The 19,847-nt window shown below is 39.2% G+C and overlaps 1 protein-coding gene across 2 annotated transcripts; it reads left to right on the forward strand.

Moving 5' to 3' along the window:
* The first annotated feature begins 240 nt into the window (after positions 1–240).
* On the forward strand, positions 241–18,506 carry slc43a3b (solute carrier family 43 member 3b). 2 transcript variants are annotated; one of them, XM_075481481.1, is made up of 13 exons: positions 241–365; positions 6,261–6,502; positions 6,687–6,816; positions 10,300–10,346; positions 10,445–10,521; positions 12,759–12,851; positions 12,948–13,087; positions 15,429–15,538; positions 15,670–15,813; positions 16,408–16,515; positions 16,660–16,846; positions 17,389–17,512; positions 17,596–18,506. In XM_075481481.1, exons 2-13 carry the CDS (start codon positions 6,316–6,318, stop codon positions 17,704–17,706), a joined length of 1,458 nt encoding a protein of 485 aa, XP_075337596.1. In that variant the 5' UTR covers positions 241–365; positions 6,261–6,315; the 3' UTR covers positions 17,707–18,506. The 2 variants fall into 2 exon arrangements, with proteins under 2 accessions (XP_075337596.1, XP_075337597.1); XM_075481482.1 differs by lacking the exon at positions 241–365 and adding an exon at positions 5,788–5,840.
* Positions 18,507–19,847: the final 1,341 nt, after the last annotated feature.

Here is a 19,847-nt window from a genome sequence, read left to right on the forward strand (position 1 = left end):
AATGGTCAGATAATAATAGGAAAAGCTATTTTCCCCCGTTATTGAATCCATCAAAGATATTAACGGAATTTGATTTAGTTTTTTTATTTGTTTGGAAGCGACAGAAATTGTACCTTTTTCTTTTCTTTTTTTTTTTTTTTGTTTAGTTTTTTTGTTTGTTTTTTTACGAAGGGCTTTTGGACCTGGAGGAAGCACAGCAGGAGATCGGATGTTGGAGCAGTCGAGCACTCTTGTATTTGGGCAGGAAAGGGTCTGTGCCCCGCCTGCTGTCAGCGGGTCCTGTTGGTCTTCTACCTTTCATCTAAAGACGAACAATACGCGGATTTGATGGACAATGGGTTCGCGGTAGGAGATCACAACATCACGTAAGTGTTCCTCCCCTGCAACGACACCACGAAGCTATAGACTGGAAATAGGAAATAAAATCACCCATCTGTTAAAGGCGACTCAGTGATGTGTCTGCGGTTGTCACTGCACCACAGAGCATCAACTCAGGCCTACCAGCTACATAGGATATTGCTGTCTGTAACAGCAGAGCCCTGACACTAATAAGTCTGACCGTTGATCATCATACAGTATACTTTTATACAGTTATTTATTGAGATACAATTTCCAGAAGAGTTTAGATGCTCTCTAAAACGCAACAAAAACTTATATCTGCAATTTGTTCATGTGTTTGAACATTTGAATAAAAGAAACAAGTGCAAAGTAAATTCTTCTGATGGAGCTGAGAGCGACACAGATGGATACCTCTGCGTAAGTAACTCTAAGCGTTTGATGGATGCTAGTTTTATACCAAATCGTCTCACCCTCATCTAAAACCAATTGATATGCTGATTTTAAACATACTACTTGTATGATGGCATGAAATTCTAGATTCGTTTGAATTTTCAACTTCAACTAAGTAGGTTGGTGAACACACTGAATAAAATTTCCGTTGCACACGTGACTGTTAAATAAAGATTTAAACAAATGAACAAATTACAGGTTTAAGCTGTCTTTCCACTTTTAGAAAACTTCTCAACTATACTTGAAACATGGTTAGCATGTCTTTAAAAGATATACTCTTTTAAGTCTTACTAATAATCAGTAAAAAGTCCATGGTTTGTTTGCTAGCATGACCTTTTTTTTTTATTGATCTGTACTGCCCCTTGGCATCTCTAGCCCAATCAGGCCTCATATCAGTGATTGGGGTCTGAATCCAGAGCCCTAGCTCTGTGTTTATCGGTTCATTCCAATGTTCATCTGAAAATAATGAGAGGTATCAGTGCTCAGTGATAGGCACATCAAGTCAATAACCTCCAAAGTTGAAAAGTTTAAAACTGATTTCCAAAGTCACAACAGAAGGTGTCTGACCTTCACACCCCTTCTAGATCTTAATACGGTGAGAAAGATGCGTTTGATCATCACTCTATAAATATGACTGCAGCACACTGGTTGTCATCTATCAAAGCACTAGCAGCACTTTTTACCTATTAATGCTCTTCCTATACATCAGTGCTTTGCAGGGTAACAGTTATTATGTCTAGGCTTCCATTTTAAAGCCTCTCAGTTGAAGTTGATCAGCCTACATTCAGCCATTATTCTTTGTGTTCAGAATTGCTGTCCCTCTGGTTTGTTACACAACCTTAGAGTTTACATCCCATTTCATCAAGAAAGATGTACACCTTCAAATAATGGAAAACTGTTAACAAGCACTTTAACTTTACAGTCAAAACACCCATTATACTGTATATTGGGATTACTACTCTTGTTTTGGATAGTGTATGGCCTGTGTTATCATTGAAATGCCACTCACAGAAAAGGCTTTAGTAGGTTTTTACGTACTGCTTGGGAACTTTTAAACATTAAGCAGCTGTGTGTTTAACCCTGCCTAATGTCAACATGTTTCCTCATGTTTTGCACTTCCACATTCAGTTCACTCCAGTCAAAGGAAGTCCAGCCTGGTTCAGTCCACTTTGGCTTAAAACTTTTCATATTAGGGAAAAACAAACGGATCAACCAAACAAACGTCAACACAGTCCAAAGATCATAATCGTACAGTGTTGATTCAACCTTCCCAAAATGCTTGCCATTGTTGAGTTCTAAAAAAAAAAGTTGTTACCAAATAATATCACGAGTCATATGCAGTGCTTCATCTTTAAATTTCTCTTTCACCCCAGCATTTTTTTTTTTAGAAAGCAGAACTCATGGGTGTCATGGAGAGTGAGAGTCCCATGGTATGGCTCTATTCTGGCTTCATTTTACGCGTAAAGATGTCAACATCAGGCCATTTGCTGTTCAAGAAGCTGCTGATCATGGCACTTTTCATGTTGGCACATTGGACGGTCTTTAACCACTGGTTACGCAAACTCAGAGAATCATGTGATTCCATCACTTCAGGGAACATAGTATGGATTTAGATTAAGCAGAAAATGAATCTTCAACCTAAACTCAAACCCAGTCATCACTAAATTTATAAGTTAGAATACCACAGTTATCCTGTACGGATCAGATTTATTTCCCAACAATAGTCAACACATCTGACATAATACATTACCCAGTCCCTCCTCCTGTTTGTTGTCATTGCAACATGAAAAGGGGCTTCTGTCTACAGCAGAATCACTTACCAAACTATCTGAATCCCCCCCTTTCAGCACCTAAAAGCCTCAGCTTCACTTGTGTATAGCAGGATATTAACTGACAAGAAGCAAGGTGACATTTCAGGTATTTAACCTTTTTACTGTAGAGACAGATTAGATGGGATGTGTCTTAAGTAAGGGGGGTTAGCTCAGACCTTGAACTAAAAATACCCAATCTGTGTGTATGTCGGGATGCACAGCATATTTTTGATGAGATAGAGCAATATTGATAACTTTATTCGATAATTGCTGGTTCAGATTATGACAAAACGCTGTTGGGTGAGACACCAGAACGCTCCAGATTATTCTGGGCATTGCTGGGACTTGTTGTTCTTGATGGTTTTGTTCAACATTATGTGCAACAGGGCAACCCTGCGCAACAAAATGAGATTGTACCTGTTATTTCATTAAGAATCTGTGGTCTGTCCCAAAGAGGAAAAAAGCTTTATGGGACAGTGGCTTCCTTCAAAAATAGAAGCATAGCTGCTGTTATTATTGAACCTATAGTTGCTCTGGATTGTGGCTGGAGAAAAGTCATGTGTTTTAAGGCCTTAACTCCTCTTTGGTTTTGTATCTTGAGGCTACAACTACGCATGCACACTCGAGGACATGCAGGGAGTGTGTTGATAGTGTCAACACTTGGTTTCAGGAAGTGTGGCCCAATCTTGTTTGCATGCCAGGGAAGTTGTGTCTTGTGATAAGGTGATCATAGGGGTTGACCATGCAATCTGCAGTTGTATAAGTAATTGTATAGCCCTCTGCCCTCAGCCACATTCAAGCTCCTCCTCAACTTCCATAATCCTTTGACAGAAAAAAAACAACAGCAAAGTCAATGAACAGGAACTTTAAGCAAAGCATCTGAGCGTCCCGATCGCTAAACTGCCATAGAAACAGAGACATACCAACAACCCACAAAAATTCAAATCGGCGCTTGGCTTCCTTACAACCCCTAACAAATACTCAATGTTATTTGCTTGTTATAATGCTTTTATTGCTGTGTGTCAGGCTCATGTACAGACTTTAACATATTCTTACTCACAGTAAGAACATCATATCACATGGTGATTGCACTGTGATGACTTCATTTCCCCTAATTTGTTTCCACAGGCTTTCACAATAACCTGAATTCTGTATATAGTAGCTATAAGCAACGCGGTTGTCGTGCTGAGAAGGAGTTTCCTCCTTCTTGAGCCTCACGAGTCTTTCTGACATTAGTTTTTACCCTGGTTTTAGTTTTGTCTTCATCAAGTGAAGTGCAGCTAGATCAGATGGAGATCAGGAGCCAATGCAAAATATTCCCCCTTCTCTACCATCAAAACCTGCTGTTCCTTTCCCAGTATGTTTCAGATTATTCTCCTCCAGTTCTGTGAAACACCAGCAAATGAACTTTTCGTTACTTGGCTCAAACTGAGCTGACATAATATCCTTCTGTGTTTCAGAATCCATCAGACTCCTTCTGTCTTCTATCACATTTTCAATAAACAATAGTGACCCATTTGGTTGAGAATCAAAACTCTAATCATAATAGGAATCAGTTAGATATACCTTGTACCAGGTACCTACAGGTGCCTTCTTATCATTGCCTGAGCACATCCATGGACAGGTCCTGGAAGACAGTTATGTAGGTTTGGGAATCTCTCACTCAATGCCTCTCTGTCAGAACCTCTGCACATGATTGCATTGGACCTGCTTGTGTGTTGAGGCTGTGCATGAATGTAAATAGTTAATAACTTATATGAGGGGGTTTCCTGTTGATGCAAAAACTAACATTTTGAGCTTGAATGTTAAGAATAACCCTAATCTTCTTTAGACTTTTTGTTTCTATGCCGTTTTGAGCTCAAAATGAGGAATCAATTAGGGCTGGAACTGATAAGAATAATCAGAATTGAATATATGTTCCTATCCCCAGTGACATTGTCATTGGAAGCTGCCTACACACTGCCTACACATTGTTTTACAGGTGATGTTGTTGGAAGAAGGTGAAGTCTCCTCATTAAGTTTGATTAAATGTCCACCTCTTTGAGAATGTTCCTCACATGTTGTGATGGTGATTTTCTTTCTACTGTGGAAAGCATCTTACCATCGTCAACCAATGTTGTCTTTTATAAGACTGCAGGCCTTTTTTTTATGTTACAGAGCTCCCCAGTTAGTTTTTTTTCTCTAAAACGAATCACTCATTTGGCCCGCGGAAGTTTCTGCTATCTCTCTGATTGATTTGTCATGCTTTTACAGCCTCCTTTTTTACCTGTTTCAGCTTTTTTAAATCATGCAAATCCAAATGGCACAACTGGAATCAACTCCAGATGTTTCACCTGCCTAATGGATGAAGAAGTATGGAAGAGATTCCCCATACCTGTCTATGGAAGAGCTTTTGAGTCAACAATTTTTTAACCTCTTTGTTCTGCCTGTTAAAGAGCTGTAATTCTTAAATCCTCTTTTCAATAAAGATATAATAGAGTTTATTATATAACTGTAACTTGAATTAATTTTGGTAAGCACACAAAATAAGAACTAATTGTATATGCAGGCTTACAGTAGATTCAAACATAACTGAGAAGTCATATGTTTCCAACTTTCTTAACCTTAAAACGATGGTTCAGGTCTCAGAAGATAATAGCTAATTGTAAATTTCTTCTATAGTGAAGCCTGTAGCATTGTGGGTAGTCATTCATTACTGCAGCATCCTTTTTGCAGCCTGTCAAGGGACAGTAAAGGCTGATTTATACCTCTTTTAACTGCCCTTGCGCTTGCGTCTTGCACTTGCGTTAATGGCTCGAGACGTTTATGCTTCATTTTGCTTTGTCGGCGGTTGCAGCCCATCAACGTTTCATTCATATGGACCCAGTTGTAAGACACGGAGGACTATTAGCAGCACTCACTGAGTTCTTTTCTTGAGTCACGTGATCTCTTGGCTTAACCAGCCTTGCCAGCCCCCACAGCATCCACATCTGGATCATGTCTCATATCCTCTGGGGATATGTTGTGGAACTTGCTGGGAATGCAGGAGTGTTTATTTTCTGCAGCCACTGGTATCTTGAGGTCAACGGTTTTCTCTTCTGCAGAGCAGATAGGGATTGAGACAGAGAGAAACACTGGGGAGGGAAGGAAGGGAGGGTTAGGCTGCAGAGTGAGCAAGAGCCAGTCTATATAAAGCAAGACAGTGGGGCTGGAACAAAATAGTTTCTGAGAGCTTTTGGGAAGACCAGCAGAGACTGAGCTGTGAGTACTACACAGCAGAAAGCAACTGAGTATTGCAGCGTAACCAGAGTGCATTTTGTATTTGCAAGATATTTTCATGCTTTGATTGCAGAAACAGGTTACTTCAGTCCATATTTTGTGTTTGAATTGTTTCCATTTGTTGGGTAAAATGGGAATTTATCCAACCTCCGTCTCTTTTTGGAGGAGGAGGAACTTAATGTTTTGGAATGATGGAGGATTTTCCGTGTTCAGATGTTTTTAGACATCGCTAATGCAGCGGGAAGATTTTCCATCTGATGTGTCAGATGCAAGAGGGTTAGAGTAACAGTTTTATTGACTTGTTCAAGACTTAGACCTCTCTAAAAACATAAGCAAACCAAAAATGTCTTAATTTTCCAAAAAGCAGCTTGTGTGAATGAGCTTGTGTGTACTTTCATGCAGGTGAAGACGCAGTGTTTGTGAATTTTCTGCTCGTGAGGGGATGTGTTGAGCGACCATGTCAGGGTCTGAGAACAAGTTTTCTGGGAGACGCTGCCTCACCTTTGCAACCGGCCTGGTGGAGTGTCTGTGTTTTGCTGGAGCTGTGTTTGGATGGGCTTCCCTGGTCTTTGTCCTTAAGGAGGACGGATACTTCAGCTCTCTTTGTGTCAATGCCACAGGAGTCAACGGCACACAGACTTTAGGTAAGTTTGATGTCTTCATGTTTACTACTTGGAATTCCAAATGGAAATATGCAAATATTGATTTATGTTGAGATGTGTTTTAATTGATCCTCTCTGACCTTAGCTGTCACCTGTTCATTTGCTTATCTGCTCATTCTTTTCTTCGGCTCTCTTTCTTTATGTTTTTTTATGCGTGTGCCTACAGATTGCGGTGCACAGGATGAACAGTTCTCACTTATTTTCACCATCGCCTCCTTCATGAACAATTTCCTCACGCTCCCCAACGGTTTCCTCTTTGACCACTTTGGTACTACAGTCACTCGGCTCTTTGGAATGTGAGTACAACACCCTAGTTCATGCTCAATAACTCATAAATCATCAATTTGTTTTATGTCGCTTCTCATAGAAAATGTTATTCATCAGAGCTTCATTCATTATTACTGTGTCTTTTATCATAAGCTCAGACAGCATAGGCATGAGTAGGCTGTCCATTTAGTTGGAAATGGCAAAGAATGTTGACATGGCTTAGGAGTTTAAAATGCATTCAACTGTAGGCTTGCACTCTCAAAGGGTCATGTGAAAAAGAAAATACACCTTTGTTCAATTCTAAAGTGTCACATATCAGGACATGATAGAAAATCATTTGGTCCTTATCATTATGAATGACACACGGTGCATTGCTCAAGGAAACTGCACAAAACCCAACAGCTACACCTCAGACTCTACAGGCCTCAGTTAGCATCTTTAATGCCCGTGGCAGTACAATAAGTACAACTGGCTTAGTTTTTGTTCAATGAATAATGACACAATGTAATCTGTTGTGTTGTTGTTCATCTGAGCTTGTTTCAGGACCAGATGTTTTTGTTGAATAATGTTTTGATATGTCAAACTTTCGATGTTTCGCTTGATTGTACATTTTGCCCAGTGTCGGCATTGGGTTTCATCTTTAATGATTTCTACTTTCTTTATGATTAATGCTATTTTATAGCATTATGGAAATTTCATGTTGTTGTCAGTCAACAACAGATACCACGTTCCCATATTTTGCTGACTCAAGGCCACAACTTTCCCATCGATGTCACCAGGGGGCTCCTTAAAAATCCCACCAGTCATTGTGTTAAGAGAAATGAGACGATAAACATTGACTTGTAAAGAACAACCAAAAAAGGTTGTTCAGTTAGTTTGGCTTTTGAACATCAAGTGCAAGGTGCAACCACTAGTTTTCCACTGTGAATGCAGTTTATGTGCAGGGACTGTAGATGTGATGGCTAGATGCATCTTCTTGATCTTCCCATTCAGTCCAGTGTTTTACCTGTTCCTTTTTGTGAGCTGGTCAGATTAGTTTGGCTCAATGAAAGCATCATTCTGTTCTCTTGATATTTTACCTACATCCTTGTTCAAAGATGTATTTCAGTTCATTGGTGTGTGTGTGTGCTCACTACGTGTGTGTGTGTGCTCACTACTTTACTCTTTCCTGGTGTCTGGATACTCATGTTAATTCACTGGTTCACTCTTGTTTTTATCATTTAAAAAATACTGTCAAGTTAAGTCCCATTGTGTCACGCTCTGAGATGGAAATGATCATACATGCTTTTATTTCATCACGTCTAGATTTTTGTATTCTTGTTTGAGTAAAAAAATCAGTGGAACGTCTTAAGGTTGTACAGAATGCTGCTGCTAGGCCAAATATTCTCATGTCACTCTGTTGCTAAGTCAGCTGCACTGGCTACCCATGCACAATGGAGTACATTTCAAAATTTTGGTTTTAACAGTGACTCCCACTCTCTGGAACTCCCTTCCTCTGAGCCTGAGATCTGTACACTCTGTGATCTCTTTTAAAAAGCACCTGAAAACCCATCTTTTTAAACTTGCTTTTGATTAGCTTTTGTTATGTTTTTATATTTTTTCATATTTCATGTATTTCATTGTGAAGCACTTTGGGATTTTTATCTTGAAAGGTGCCATATGAATACAATTCTACTTACTTACTTTACTTACATTCAGATATCGCTCAGATTCATTAATAATTAGATTGAGGTATAGCATTTATTTTTCCTAGACACTTTTTACTCATTTAGCTGTGCAAAGAAGTTCAGCCAGGATCCTTACACAGTTCAAATAGTGGTCAGGATTTATTGGTTCAAGGACAAAAAGCACTTAAACACAAATTCCATATATTTAGTTGATTTGTACTTTACCAGTTGGTATAGCTGACTCACAGACTGTGAGGTTATAGCTGCTTATGCAAATGCTGTAAATTCAACACCAACAGCCACGTTACATCGCCACAAGGAGTGCAATACCACAGTCATTTGTAAAGCAGTGACTTGTCAGACATCTTTTCAGATGATCAGTGGAGGCTGAATGGGTGCGTCAGAGAACCAGCGACTGGAATGTGTGTGGCCAAACCTGCTTTTACACAACGTCAGCTCTAGGACAGTCTTGTCCTATAAAACCCTTCTCTGCTCCTTTGACAGAATACTACTCCCATGTAGAAATATGGTAACTTCTGACTCCAAAAAAACAAAAGGGTAACAGCCAAATTCCAAATCCAAAGCGCAAGATGATAGTCCATGATTGGTAGAAGTCACGGTGGGTACATGAACATGAACAGCCTGTGAGTTCACTTTGAATATGGAATGTTGTATTTTACACACTTAAACTGTGCTTACCTCGTATTTTTTCCATCTGGATGTTTTAATACAAAAAAAAATAGGTGGGGTTGCGTAACTCTTGAACTTGAATTTGGTTATGTAACATGATGCTGAGGCTACAGTTGTGCCGCAATAAATCTACAATCAAAGAGCCCTAATATTTTAGGAATCTAAAATATTTCCACTGTAGCTACACAGCCTTTTGTGCACCTCAAACGTTCTTGCATTATTATGATTCTGTGTGCCTGTGGCGGCTGAGCTAATGCTCACACTTTGCTCTGATTTCATTGTGTGTCTCTAGTATTTTCCTCTGAGGGATTCCCAAATCTGTTTGCTTCAAATAATGGCTGTTTTTCTCAAAGGGTGGAGTCAGAGAAGATACAGAAGTGGTTACAGATAGGCGAGGGAATTGTAATGTTAAGGTTTCTATTCATGTGAACTGTTGTTGTGAGTGTGGATTAATATACAGCTCATGCTCCTGTGAAAGAATGGACTAAACAGCTGGCAGAGTGAGAAAGGAAGGAGCACATGAGGAAAGAAAAGTCTCCAAATTAGCTGCAGCAGTACTGTGCACACCACAGCCAGATGCTGTGATTCATGAGGGAAAAGGAGCAGAAAAGAAAACAAGTCAGGAAAGTTCAATGAAATATCAGATCTTTAAAAGGCCGATAGAGGACACAGAGGAAGAGAATCATTAAGTGAAAGTTCAGTGCCATAAATCACCAGATTCAGGAATGTTGGGAGGATGTGTTTATTTAGATATTTCACACATCATAGCTAAACTCCTCTCCTATGTCCCTAAAAGTTCACATCTGTAATAAAACAGCATTAGCCCCAGATAAGTCCTAATCCACAGTAACAAACTGGCACTAAGATCACCCATATGTTTCCACTAAAAGAGGGTGGAGGAACAATAAATAGTCAAGGAATGTAAATACCGTACGAGAGGAGTCGAGTAAAGATGAGGATGAATGGGGATAAAGACGGGCCAAGAAAAGGAAATTAAAGTCTGCTGAAAGTACACAAATCTGCATGAGAACCAGTATTGGCTGTAATATCAGTGTCTCACGTTTCTTTTTTAGGTTCTGAAAATGTAAAATATGTGTTTTGTGATGTTGAAGCAGTCCCAGAGTTTGAAAATGAAAAACTTCTATCTCCCACCAGATGTATTTACACCATGGGTACCTTGATGGTGGCCTTCTCTTCATCAGGTAAAAAGATAGCTGTCTGAACGTTTTTCTCTTAAGATCAAAAACAGGGACGGCAGATTTTGTTACAGCTGTTCCTCATTTTTCTCTTTTCGCATTAGCTCTGGCCTACATGCTCTTCCCAGCTCTCTCCCTCCTGGCTGTGGGCGGCATCTTATTTCTGATCACAAACATGCAGGTATTGAAAACTATTATCAAATTGAATTAATCTTTTGATCATTCTCGTGATTACCCTCATTTTTCCAAGCTGTGCATTTTCAATTTCCAAGATTTCAGTTTCTATTTCGTCCAACTAAGTGTCAAAACCATCCAAACACTGAATTATGTCAAACTGAGACCATCAGCAAATAAGCAGTGGGTTCTGAAAAAAGGGTTTTTACTTTTACCATCAATATAACCTAATTTAAATGATACCTAAATAATGTTTTAGTGTCTTCTAAAAAATAGACTCAGCTCTTTTTTCTCTCTCTCTGAAATCAACACATAATTCTCCACAAGAATGAGAGGCAAACATAGATTTTTAGGACTGTTTTTATCAATTAAAAACAAAAAAAGACTTCAACATCACACTTTTATGAATAAAGTATTTTGACATTTTATGACCCTTCCAAATGAACTCTGATGAATTTCTGGTGTCTGTCCCAGTGTAAACCAAGTCATGAGCCAGGAGGACTTGTGAGACTGAATATTGTGTCAAGCACAGATCTTGGGAAGGATAACTAAAAATTGCTGCAGCATTTAACTCAATTCCACTAAGCTCGAATTAATGTGATTTCTACTGACCGAGGAGCATGGACAGTGCGAGAATGAACAATCTGTATAAGTGTAGAACACATAAACAATACAATTGAAAACGGTGCTACATACACAAACCAGCAGCAGAACTATTGAAGCTGGTGTTATGAGGTAAAATGTCAGTGCGCAGAGTAACTTCTTTCAGTTTGTGCACTGAATTTCCATTCTCTTTTGAAAAACGTCAGTGGTCAGACTGTTCCTATGATGGGTGTGGGGTTTTACTATCTGAGTGTGGAATGGCTTATGTTTATTATGTGTGTGATGCCAGGATATTCTGGGCTCTGATGGTTTGTTGAGGGAAGTTGTTGCAGATCCTGATGCTGCGGAATCCCATTCCTGGTGGTAGATGGTCACACAATCATTGTATTGGGTGAGATGGGCTCTTCACAATGGTAGAGGCCCCGTGTACACAAAAAACTAAAACTGCTAGAAGCTTCTGCATCCTTGCGTGCTGCCACAGATGCACCTAAAAGCTCAGTAGCCTCCATCTTTCTGAAATAGAGGAAGTTTGGAACCACTTTGTGTAAATGAACAAGCAAACTTTCATGTGAGAGTGATGGCATAAAGGTCCCATCCGGATTGTCAAACATGGGCATGGTAGCATCATTCTGTGGGGATGTTGTTTTGTGCCACAAGGCATTGGGAGAGTAGTCAGACTGCAGAAAAATATCGAGCAATGTTGCCAAGAAACCACACGGTTGGCTTAAGAAAAACTCAGTGAAAGCCCCGGAGTGGCTCAGACAAAGTTTGGACCTGAACCCAGTGGAGCATATCAGGAAAGACTTGAAAATCTCTTTGCACCAATGCACCCCATCCAACCTTGTGGTGCTTGAATTATTCAGCCAAGAAGAATAAGAGTAAGTTTGAAAGGAGAGGAGTCCTAAAGTTGTGAGATGACTCCCATGAAGACCCACTTTCAAAGTTGTTGTAATCAAGAACTAAGTTGATGGGTGTGAATACTTCTGTGAATGGTCTACATGGGTTATATCTGTCTTTTATTTTTAATCGAATAATAAACAGCATGTAGATTGATAAGAAAGTAAATGAGCTTAATCTATCCTAAGACGGTTTTGAAAACTTAAATTATTGTGTTATAACACTGAGAAGGTTTTTTTTTTTCTTACTAGAAAAAATGCAGTCACATCATGACGTCACATCATTTGAAGTATCATTTTTAAGCTCTCTGGGTGCCTGCATTTACAATCTATCAGCAAATAATCCTCTAAAGGAAAAACAGGAAAAGACACAGGGTCAGAAACCACTTCATAACTCTTCCATGGGCAACTTTGTAAAGGAAAGCGCTCTGGGGAATGTTGTGGTAAAAGCTTTTTTTGGAAGTGACAGTTTTGTCTTCATTATATCTGTGATCTCAGTGTTCTCCCAGTATAAAACATTCTTGTTTGCCCTCAGTGTGCTTGTGCCGGCTTCAGTGCTTTAGTCAGATAGAGCTTATGATTGTGAGGAGAGAACACAAATCCCCTTAGGATTACCATTACGTTTGAATTTGAATTTGTGTGGTTTTGAGTCTTGAACCACATTCCCCCATTTACATCTGACATTTTAAAAAAAAATGCTGCACTGACACTTTTATGCAACTTTCATCTGTTTTCTCTCCAAAAGGTCGGAAACCTGTTCGGCTCACATCGCTCCACCATCATCACTCTGTATAACGGGGCCTTTGACTCCTCCTCAGCACTCTTCCTCATCATCAAGGTGAAAAACACACATTGATAAAATGACAGACTATAATGATACCATCTTCTGCACTACCCACGAACTCAATCGCATCTCCTTTTTTTCCTTTTGTAGTTGTTACGCGAATCTGGCGTCTCTCTTCGGGCCTCCTTCCTTTTTTTGTCCGCCTGCAGCGTGTTTCACGTCCTCAGGACTTTCTTCCTGCTGCCACGGAAATTCTTTCCCTACCCGCTGCCTGATCGCTACACATACGGGTAGGAACAGATCACACTGACACCAACATCGTAATGGGTACACCGAGGGCAAGGTTTGTTTCAGAGCAACTGCATATTTCCAGGGAAATCAATTACATGGTATTAGGTGTAAGGTTACAGCAGGAAGCGCTTTACATTTAATTAATATGAATTACTGTGATATACAGTACTGCAAAGGAAATAATCATCTAAATTGATTCATTCTTGTTATCTACTTGTAAATAATAAAGGCATGAAATGCACATGATTATTTTCTCTGATAAGATTTAGAAATATTTGCTACCTTTGCACTAATGGTAAATGGACTGTACTTGTATAGCACTTTTCTAGTCTAGCTGACCACTCAAAGCGCTTCTAACACCACATGCCAGATTCACACACACTTATACAGCATGTCTACGTCTATACACACTACGTGCTTTCTAATCATTCACACACACATTCATACACCTATGGATCGGTAGGCAACATGGGGTTCAGTGTCTTGCCCAGAAGCCAGAGTCGAACCACTGACCTTCTGATTGGTGGGCGACTGCTCTTCCTCCTGAGCTACAGCCTAAGTTTACCCTAAGTGAAACACAATTATAATTAAATTGGAAAGAGTGACTGCTTGACCAGTATTGAAATGGTGGTGCATATTGGCTATGGTCAAGTCAGAGAAACCCAAGATGCATCAGTGTGTATTCTGTAGCCATTGATGCAGGCTCTCAGCTTAGGAGAGACACAGTTTTACAGAAAATGATGTAAAAACATGTGTTTGCATGGATTCTGCTCACAGGACATACGTCAAAAGGATTCGCCCTTGTAAAATTACTGTGGTTTTTAAAACTCTGATAAGCATGTTCCCTCTGTCTTCAGATTACGGTACTGCTTTTTATGTCAAGATGACCAGACTTATCTAACACGACAGCAAGAAACACACTACTTCTATATGACAGTTGTTTTGTGCCTCCACAGCCTTTTCAAAACTGGATAAATACAACCTCAGATCAGCAACAACACACAACATATTAAATCGTGTCAATATTTATTTAACAAATCTAATCCGAAATGCAGAAACAGTGTGTGAACAAACTACGTACACCCCATGAGTCAACAGCTTGTCAAAGCACCCGCAGCAGCAATAACTTGAAGTAAAGTCATTGTTCTGTTGCACGATTCAGTTTCAGCCTAGTTTAGCAACAGGTGGCCTCACATTTGACTCTACAGTACCTTAGTATACAGAGGAGTGCATGGTTGATTCGATGACTGCAAGGTGTCCAGGTGCTGCGAGTGCAAAACAAGCCCAAATCACCAGCCCTCCACCACCATGCCTGAAAGTTGCAATGAGGTGTTTGTGCTGATTTGCTGTGTTTGGTTTTCACCAACCGTGCTGCTGTACATTATGACCCACCTCTCTCTCTTTCAGTCTTGTCTCTCTAAAGAACACTTTCCTTGAAGTCTTGTTTCTTTGTTCAGATGTAACTTAACAAGCCCAAACGGTGCTGCCGTCTTCCTTTTAGATAGACGATGTCACACCCAGGGAATGGAGGACGCAGGAGCAGGAGATGTTATATCCAAAGCTTTTATTATAGGAGCAGATGTTATCAAGTCTCTCCAGAGAGAGAAACAAAACAGGCTATAGAAATATTATATATATAGTTATACACTTCTCCAAAATTAGAGAAGTATATCTATGAAAATTTATCAGGGAAATCAAAATCACTCCACTATGCGGAGGAACAAACAAAAGGGTCTATCAAACTTTAACTTTAACTAAACGTTACTACTGCTACAGAGGAAAAACAAATAACCTCTCCTAAAAACTACTCTATGAAAATTTAAAAACAAGAATTCTATAAAAATAAACTTACTCTGTTATTTTAACAGGACTAATTTATCAAACTTAATCAAAAACAAAAAATCTCTCTTGAAGAGGAAAATACCGAAAGGCAATACTTGATACAGGGCTATGGTCAGGCTTGGAATAAAGGCAAGAGTGATGCACATGAAATGGACTGATACAACACACTGGCACAAGACAGGGGGAGACAGGCAAGTGACCTGAAACGAGAGGAGAGTTAATCTTTCAAAATAAAACAGGAAATGACGAGACATGACATGGAGACGAGACAAAAAACCTGCTTGACCTCACCGCGGTGTGACAGATGAGACCTATCTAAGATCATTAAGTAAAGAAAGAATGAAAACAAGTAAAAAGAACACAAAAAAAAGCTTTCAGTCATGAATAAGTTAATATGTATCAGTTGTGTTTTTAGTATTTTTTCTTAAAATATCTTTTATATCCTGTTCTCTGTTTATATTAAAGTTAATGTGAATAATTATTTCACGACCTCTGCAGGATAAGTTGCAGTAAATCAGACACTGGGAGCACAGAGGTGGCGGCTAATGGTCACGCACATACAACGGCAGAGGAAACACCACTCACCAAGGATGTCCCCATGAAGCAAGGTTTGTGCGTGATATTTACCAGATGATGTAAAAAGGATGAAGTCATCTTATATTTTGTTTCTCTGCTTTCACTTTTATTCATTTTTGCTTCGCTGCCTTGTTTCCTGTGTCCCTCCTGCGCTCTCTCTCAGAGAAGAGTTTCCGTGAGTGTCTGATGTCCAGGTTCTTTGTGTGGCACCTGCTGTGGTTGTCGGTGATGCAGCTCAGACATTACCTGTTCATCGGCACCCTCAACCCAATGTTGCAGAGGCTGACAGCTGGAGAGTCCTCACTGGGTAATCACATACCAACACTCCTTTTTCACAATGTCAGGGACAATATATATGTGCAGCTTAAAAGCTTGGTTTAATTTCCCTTCAGGAGAAACTCTTTGATAATCATTTAAGTTATTTTTCATACATAGAAATCTTATTTTACTGTTCCACAAACACGCGAGTGAGCTTAAATTTCTTTCACCAAGTTTGCTTACTTTCTTCTGTTTGGAGAAATCAAACATTGTGATGGCCTTTCGTTTACCTGAACAGCAACCAGAAATGTAACAGACACACACAGTTGAAATCACTGAGCATCATATTTCACTCTTGTGATTTTTCTTTTATAAAACTCTGCTTCTATATATGAGACACATCTCGTCCGCTCGCTGCTTCTCATCGGGGGAAATATTGTATTCAAGACAAACTCTTGCACCGCCTTTAAAGCTTCATACTACTTTAATGTGCCCAGCATAACTGGCAGTCATAAGCTCAACACTAAAAATGCACTCCTCCCTTTGAAATGCATTCTTGTGTTCAGTTATGTCACATTGGGGAAATTGTCCCAAAGAGCTGTTGTACATCCTACCATCGTATATTGTTTGTGTGTCCCTGCAGTGAGCCAGTACACCAACGCCTTTGCCATCACCCAGCTGTGCGGCGTGCTCTGTGCTCCCTGGAACGGCCTCATAATGGACAGACATAAAGGCAAACCTCGTGCTGCAGGTAACACAACACAAATGGATAACCCACCAACACTTAAAGTCCTATCAAAAAGCAATCTTAGACCTGAGTAGTTTTTTTAAAACAGCATCCTAAAACCTTCATTTCATTTCATTCACGCGTGCGTTTACGTGTGTATGTCAATAGGGGAGACCGAACAGGAGGTGGACTTGCGGGCCTCTGTGCTTTCTCTCTTCCTCACGGCACTGCAGTGTGTGTTGTTCTCCGTGTGTGCCTCCACCCCCTACCTGCCTCTTCAGTACCTCACCTTCGTCCTGCAGGTGCTCAATCGCTCCTTCCTCTACGGCGGCAATGCAGCCTTCATCAGTGTGGCGTGAGTATCGATCAAATATACACAGATATTGGTGGACATGCAGGAACAGTATGAAGGCAGTGAAAGTGTGAAAGCACAAGAGGTGTTCATGTGCTCAAAGGGAGAAAGAACGGGATTCAAAAATATCTATGTATCGAGGTTCTTGACAGGATGACGGTATATAAACCCATTACAACAGTTATAACTGTATTATGCTTTCATAGGGTCACAAGGTATAATTTTCACATATAATTACAAATATTCTGCTTTAGTAAATGTATGCACTAAATGTCAATTGTGCTGAATGTAATGCCGCCATAATGTATAATACTTTATTCTATCAATTTGTCACTTTGAGACGGAAATGTTTTGTGTGTTTTGATTTTACTCATTGTTTCACCCACTTTTGGTCATTCCAGAAAATGCTATTTTCCTACCAGATTATGATGTTTTTTTCTGGCTAAAGTCAACATTAGCAAAAAGAAATTGCTGGTTTGATTCTTCAATTTTAAGGTAATCCCCTCTGGCACTGAGCTTCTTTGTCGTTTTGTTGTTGTTTGTAGATTCCCATCTTGCCACTTTGGGAAGCTGTACGGCCTGGTCATGGCTCTGTCTGCGGTGTTTTCCCTGCTACAATATCCCTGCTTTGCTCTGGTGAAAGGAGCTCTGGATGGAGACCCTTTATATGCAAGTACATTTAATACTCATGACTTGCTTGCATATTCTCTGAACCTTCCTCCCGTGACATCCTCCCCTTCATGTTTCTACAGGTGAACATTGGCCTGACAGTGCTCAGCCTGCTGGCCTTCATCCACCCCCTCTCTATTTACCTGCACTGTCGAAGTGTTACCTCCCAGCGAGCCATCGCCGAGACCTCTTAAACCCTGTAAAAATAAAAAAAAACAAAGACCCACTTTTAAAACTTGTCAGCTGTTACAGCTATGTGCATGGTTTGTGCTCACATGGCTGTGAAAGACCCTTACCTCTGTGGAGATTGTGAGTATTTTTCCATTCTCAAGACTCTGGGCACATCGAGTGTGAATTATAACCCCAAATCAGAAAAAGTTGGGACAGTATGAAAAGTACAAAAGCAGTCGTGAAATGTGTTAATATATACATCCAGTTTTGCATTTCAGGCGTGCAAAACATTCCAAAAAGAGTTGGGTCAGTGAACACTTTAAGGATACCAAGCAAGAGTTTCAGTTGTTTTGTGTCATTCTTCAGACAAACATGTCTTAAGGTGTGCAACAGAACCAGGTTCCCAGAGTCTATTTTGTTAAAAAAAATTCTCCACACAGTCTCACAGTTGTATTTTTGTAAAGAATACAAATAAAATGAAAGTTTTCCAGCACTTAGGGTTTCAGAGAGCATTTCGACACTTATGAGCCCTGACTGAAATGGTGCTAATGTGATTTTTGGAAGCTTTTTGTTAATTCGCACTTAAAGCATGGTTGCTGCTCAAATTATGAAGTTTCAACTGAGTTATGACATGTGTTGCTTGTTCAGTGGAATAATAATTTTTTTATTTTCTATATATTATATTTTTTATTATTTGTCATCCATTCTTGTGACATCAGGGTGCCAAAATCTGACGATGTAACAGATTATGTTTTGATGCAGACCTCTTCAAATCGTATCAATTTACATTATCATAAAGAGAATAAAAAAATGAATAAAACTCTGTTAAGCGTAGTTACTGCATAAGAGACTTTTGGGTTACCATGTTCAAAGTGTTATACTGTTTTCACGCAGCTCTGCCATCTGCTGGCTCCACAGCAGACCCGTTAAATACTAACTTCACTGAGAGTAATGACTTTTTTTATTTTTTATATACTGTATCATGTCATATATATATTTAAAGGATTCTAAAGGGATTTTTTTTCAATTACTAGTGAGTTCATATTACAGGGTGATTGTATTTTTTTTTTTTAAGTGATATATAAACTTCACTGTGCCTCAGAAAATGAAATGTCGCTATCGATAGTTTTTCAATTGTATAAGGAAGGGAATTAATATCCTTAATTTTTAAAAACCTCAAAATTTAAAGTGCACTTGTTATTTATAATGTGTGCAGTTATTTTATACTTTATATACAATGATAAAACTCTACTGGAATAAACATTGAAGTGATTCAATCAGTGTTTCCAGATGTTTGATTTACTAAGTCAATGTTTTTGGTTGAGTACTTTTGACGAATGAATGCATTTGATTCCTATGAAAGCGCAAGGTCTAGTCTCACAGTGAGAATTTGAAATTAATTTGCATTCAAAGCAACTGTAAGCACAGTTTAAATGTCTAATGAATTTTTAATTTTTTTTAATTAATGAATAATTGTGTGCAAGACCCTATAAAAAAATTTAAAGGGTATATCCTTGTGAAGATAAACCCTTAAAAAGACAAAGCAGAAAGACTTTTGCAGCTGAGGGGGTTCCATAAACAGAAAAAAAAAAATTTGAATGACAATGACTAGTTTTTAAAGTGCTCAAGATTCAATTGTGCAAAGACTGACTATACAAACTAGAAATTACCTGCAGCACTTGCGCCACTGCTGCTCAAGCATTAGTGTACAAGACTGGAAAAGAGCACATTAAAACAATGTTTTTTAAAACAAGTCAAATAGGCCAATTGAGAAATCTTTTGAATAAATCGAGGCTTATCAAAATTCAAAAGATTCTTTTTTTATATATTTTTACAAGACAAACCAGTCTTCAAAACAGTAATTTTTCTTAAATAGCATCAGCAACACATCCTTTCGCTTAAGGTTGCTCCGAGTCCGAGATCATTCTTGGATCGCTTATGAGACAAGACTGCTGGCTCGAAATTTGAAAGCCAAATGACAAGCTGGGTACTGGGAGAGCACAATTTGTTCTACCAATACTTTGCTCAGCAATTGAGAGCAGATTAGCAAATGAAAGATTTTACATATACTTAGTAAACCATGTACATTTCCAACTGTGCAAGGACTCAATAAAGCTTACCCAGGATACCAACTTTTGACTTCCCATTTAGAAGTTGTAAATTC

Source organism: Odontesthes bonariensis, chromosome 13, assembly GCF_027942865.1.
Source record: "Odontesthes bonariensis isolate fOdoBon6 chromosome 13, fOdoBon6.hap1, whole genome shotgun sequence".
Lineage (NCBI taxonomy): Eukaryota > Metazoa > Chordata > Actinopteri > Atheriniformes > Atherinopsidae > Odontesthes > Odontesthes bonariensis.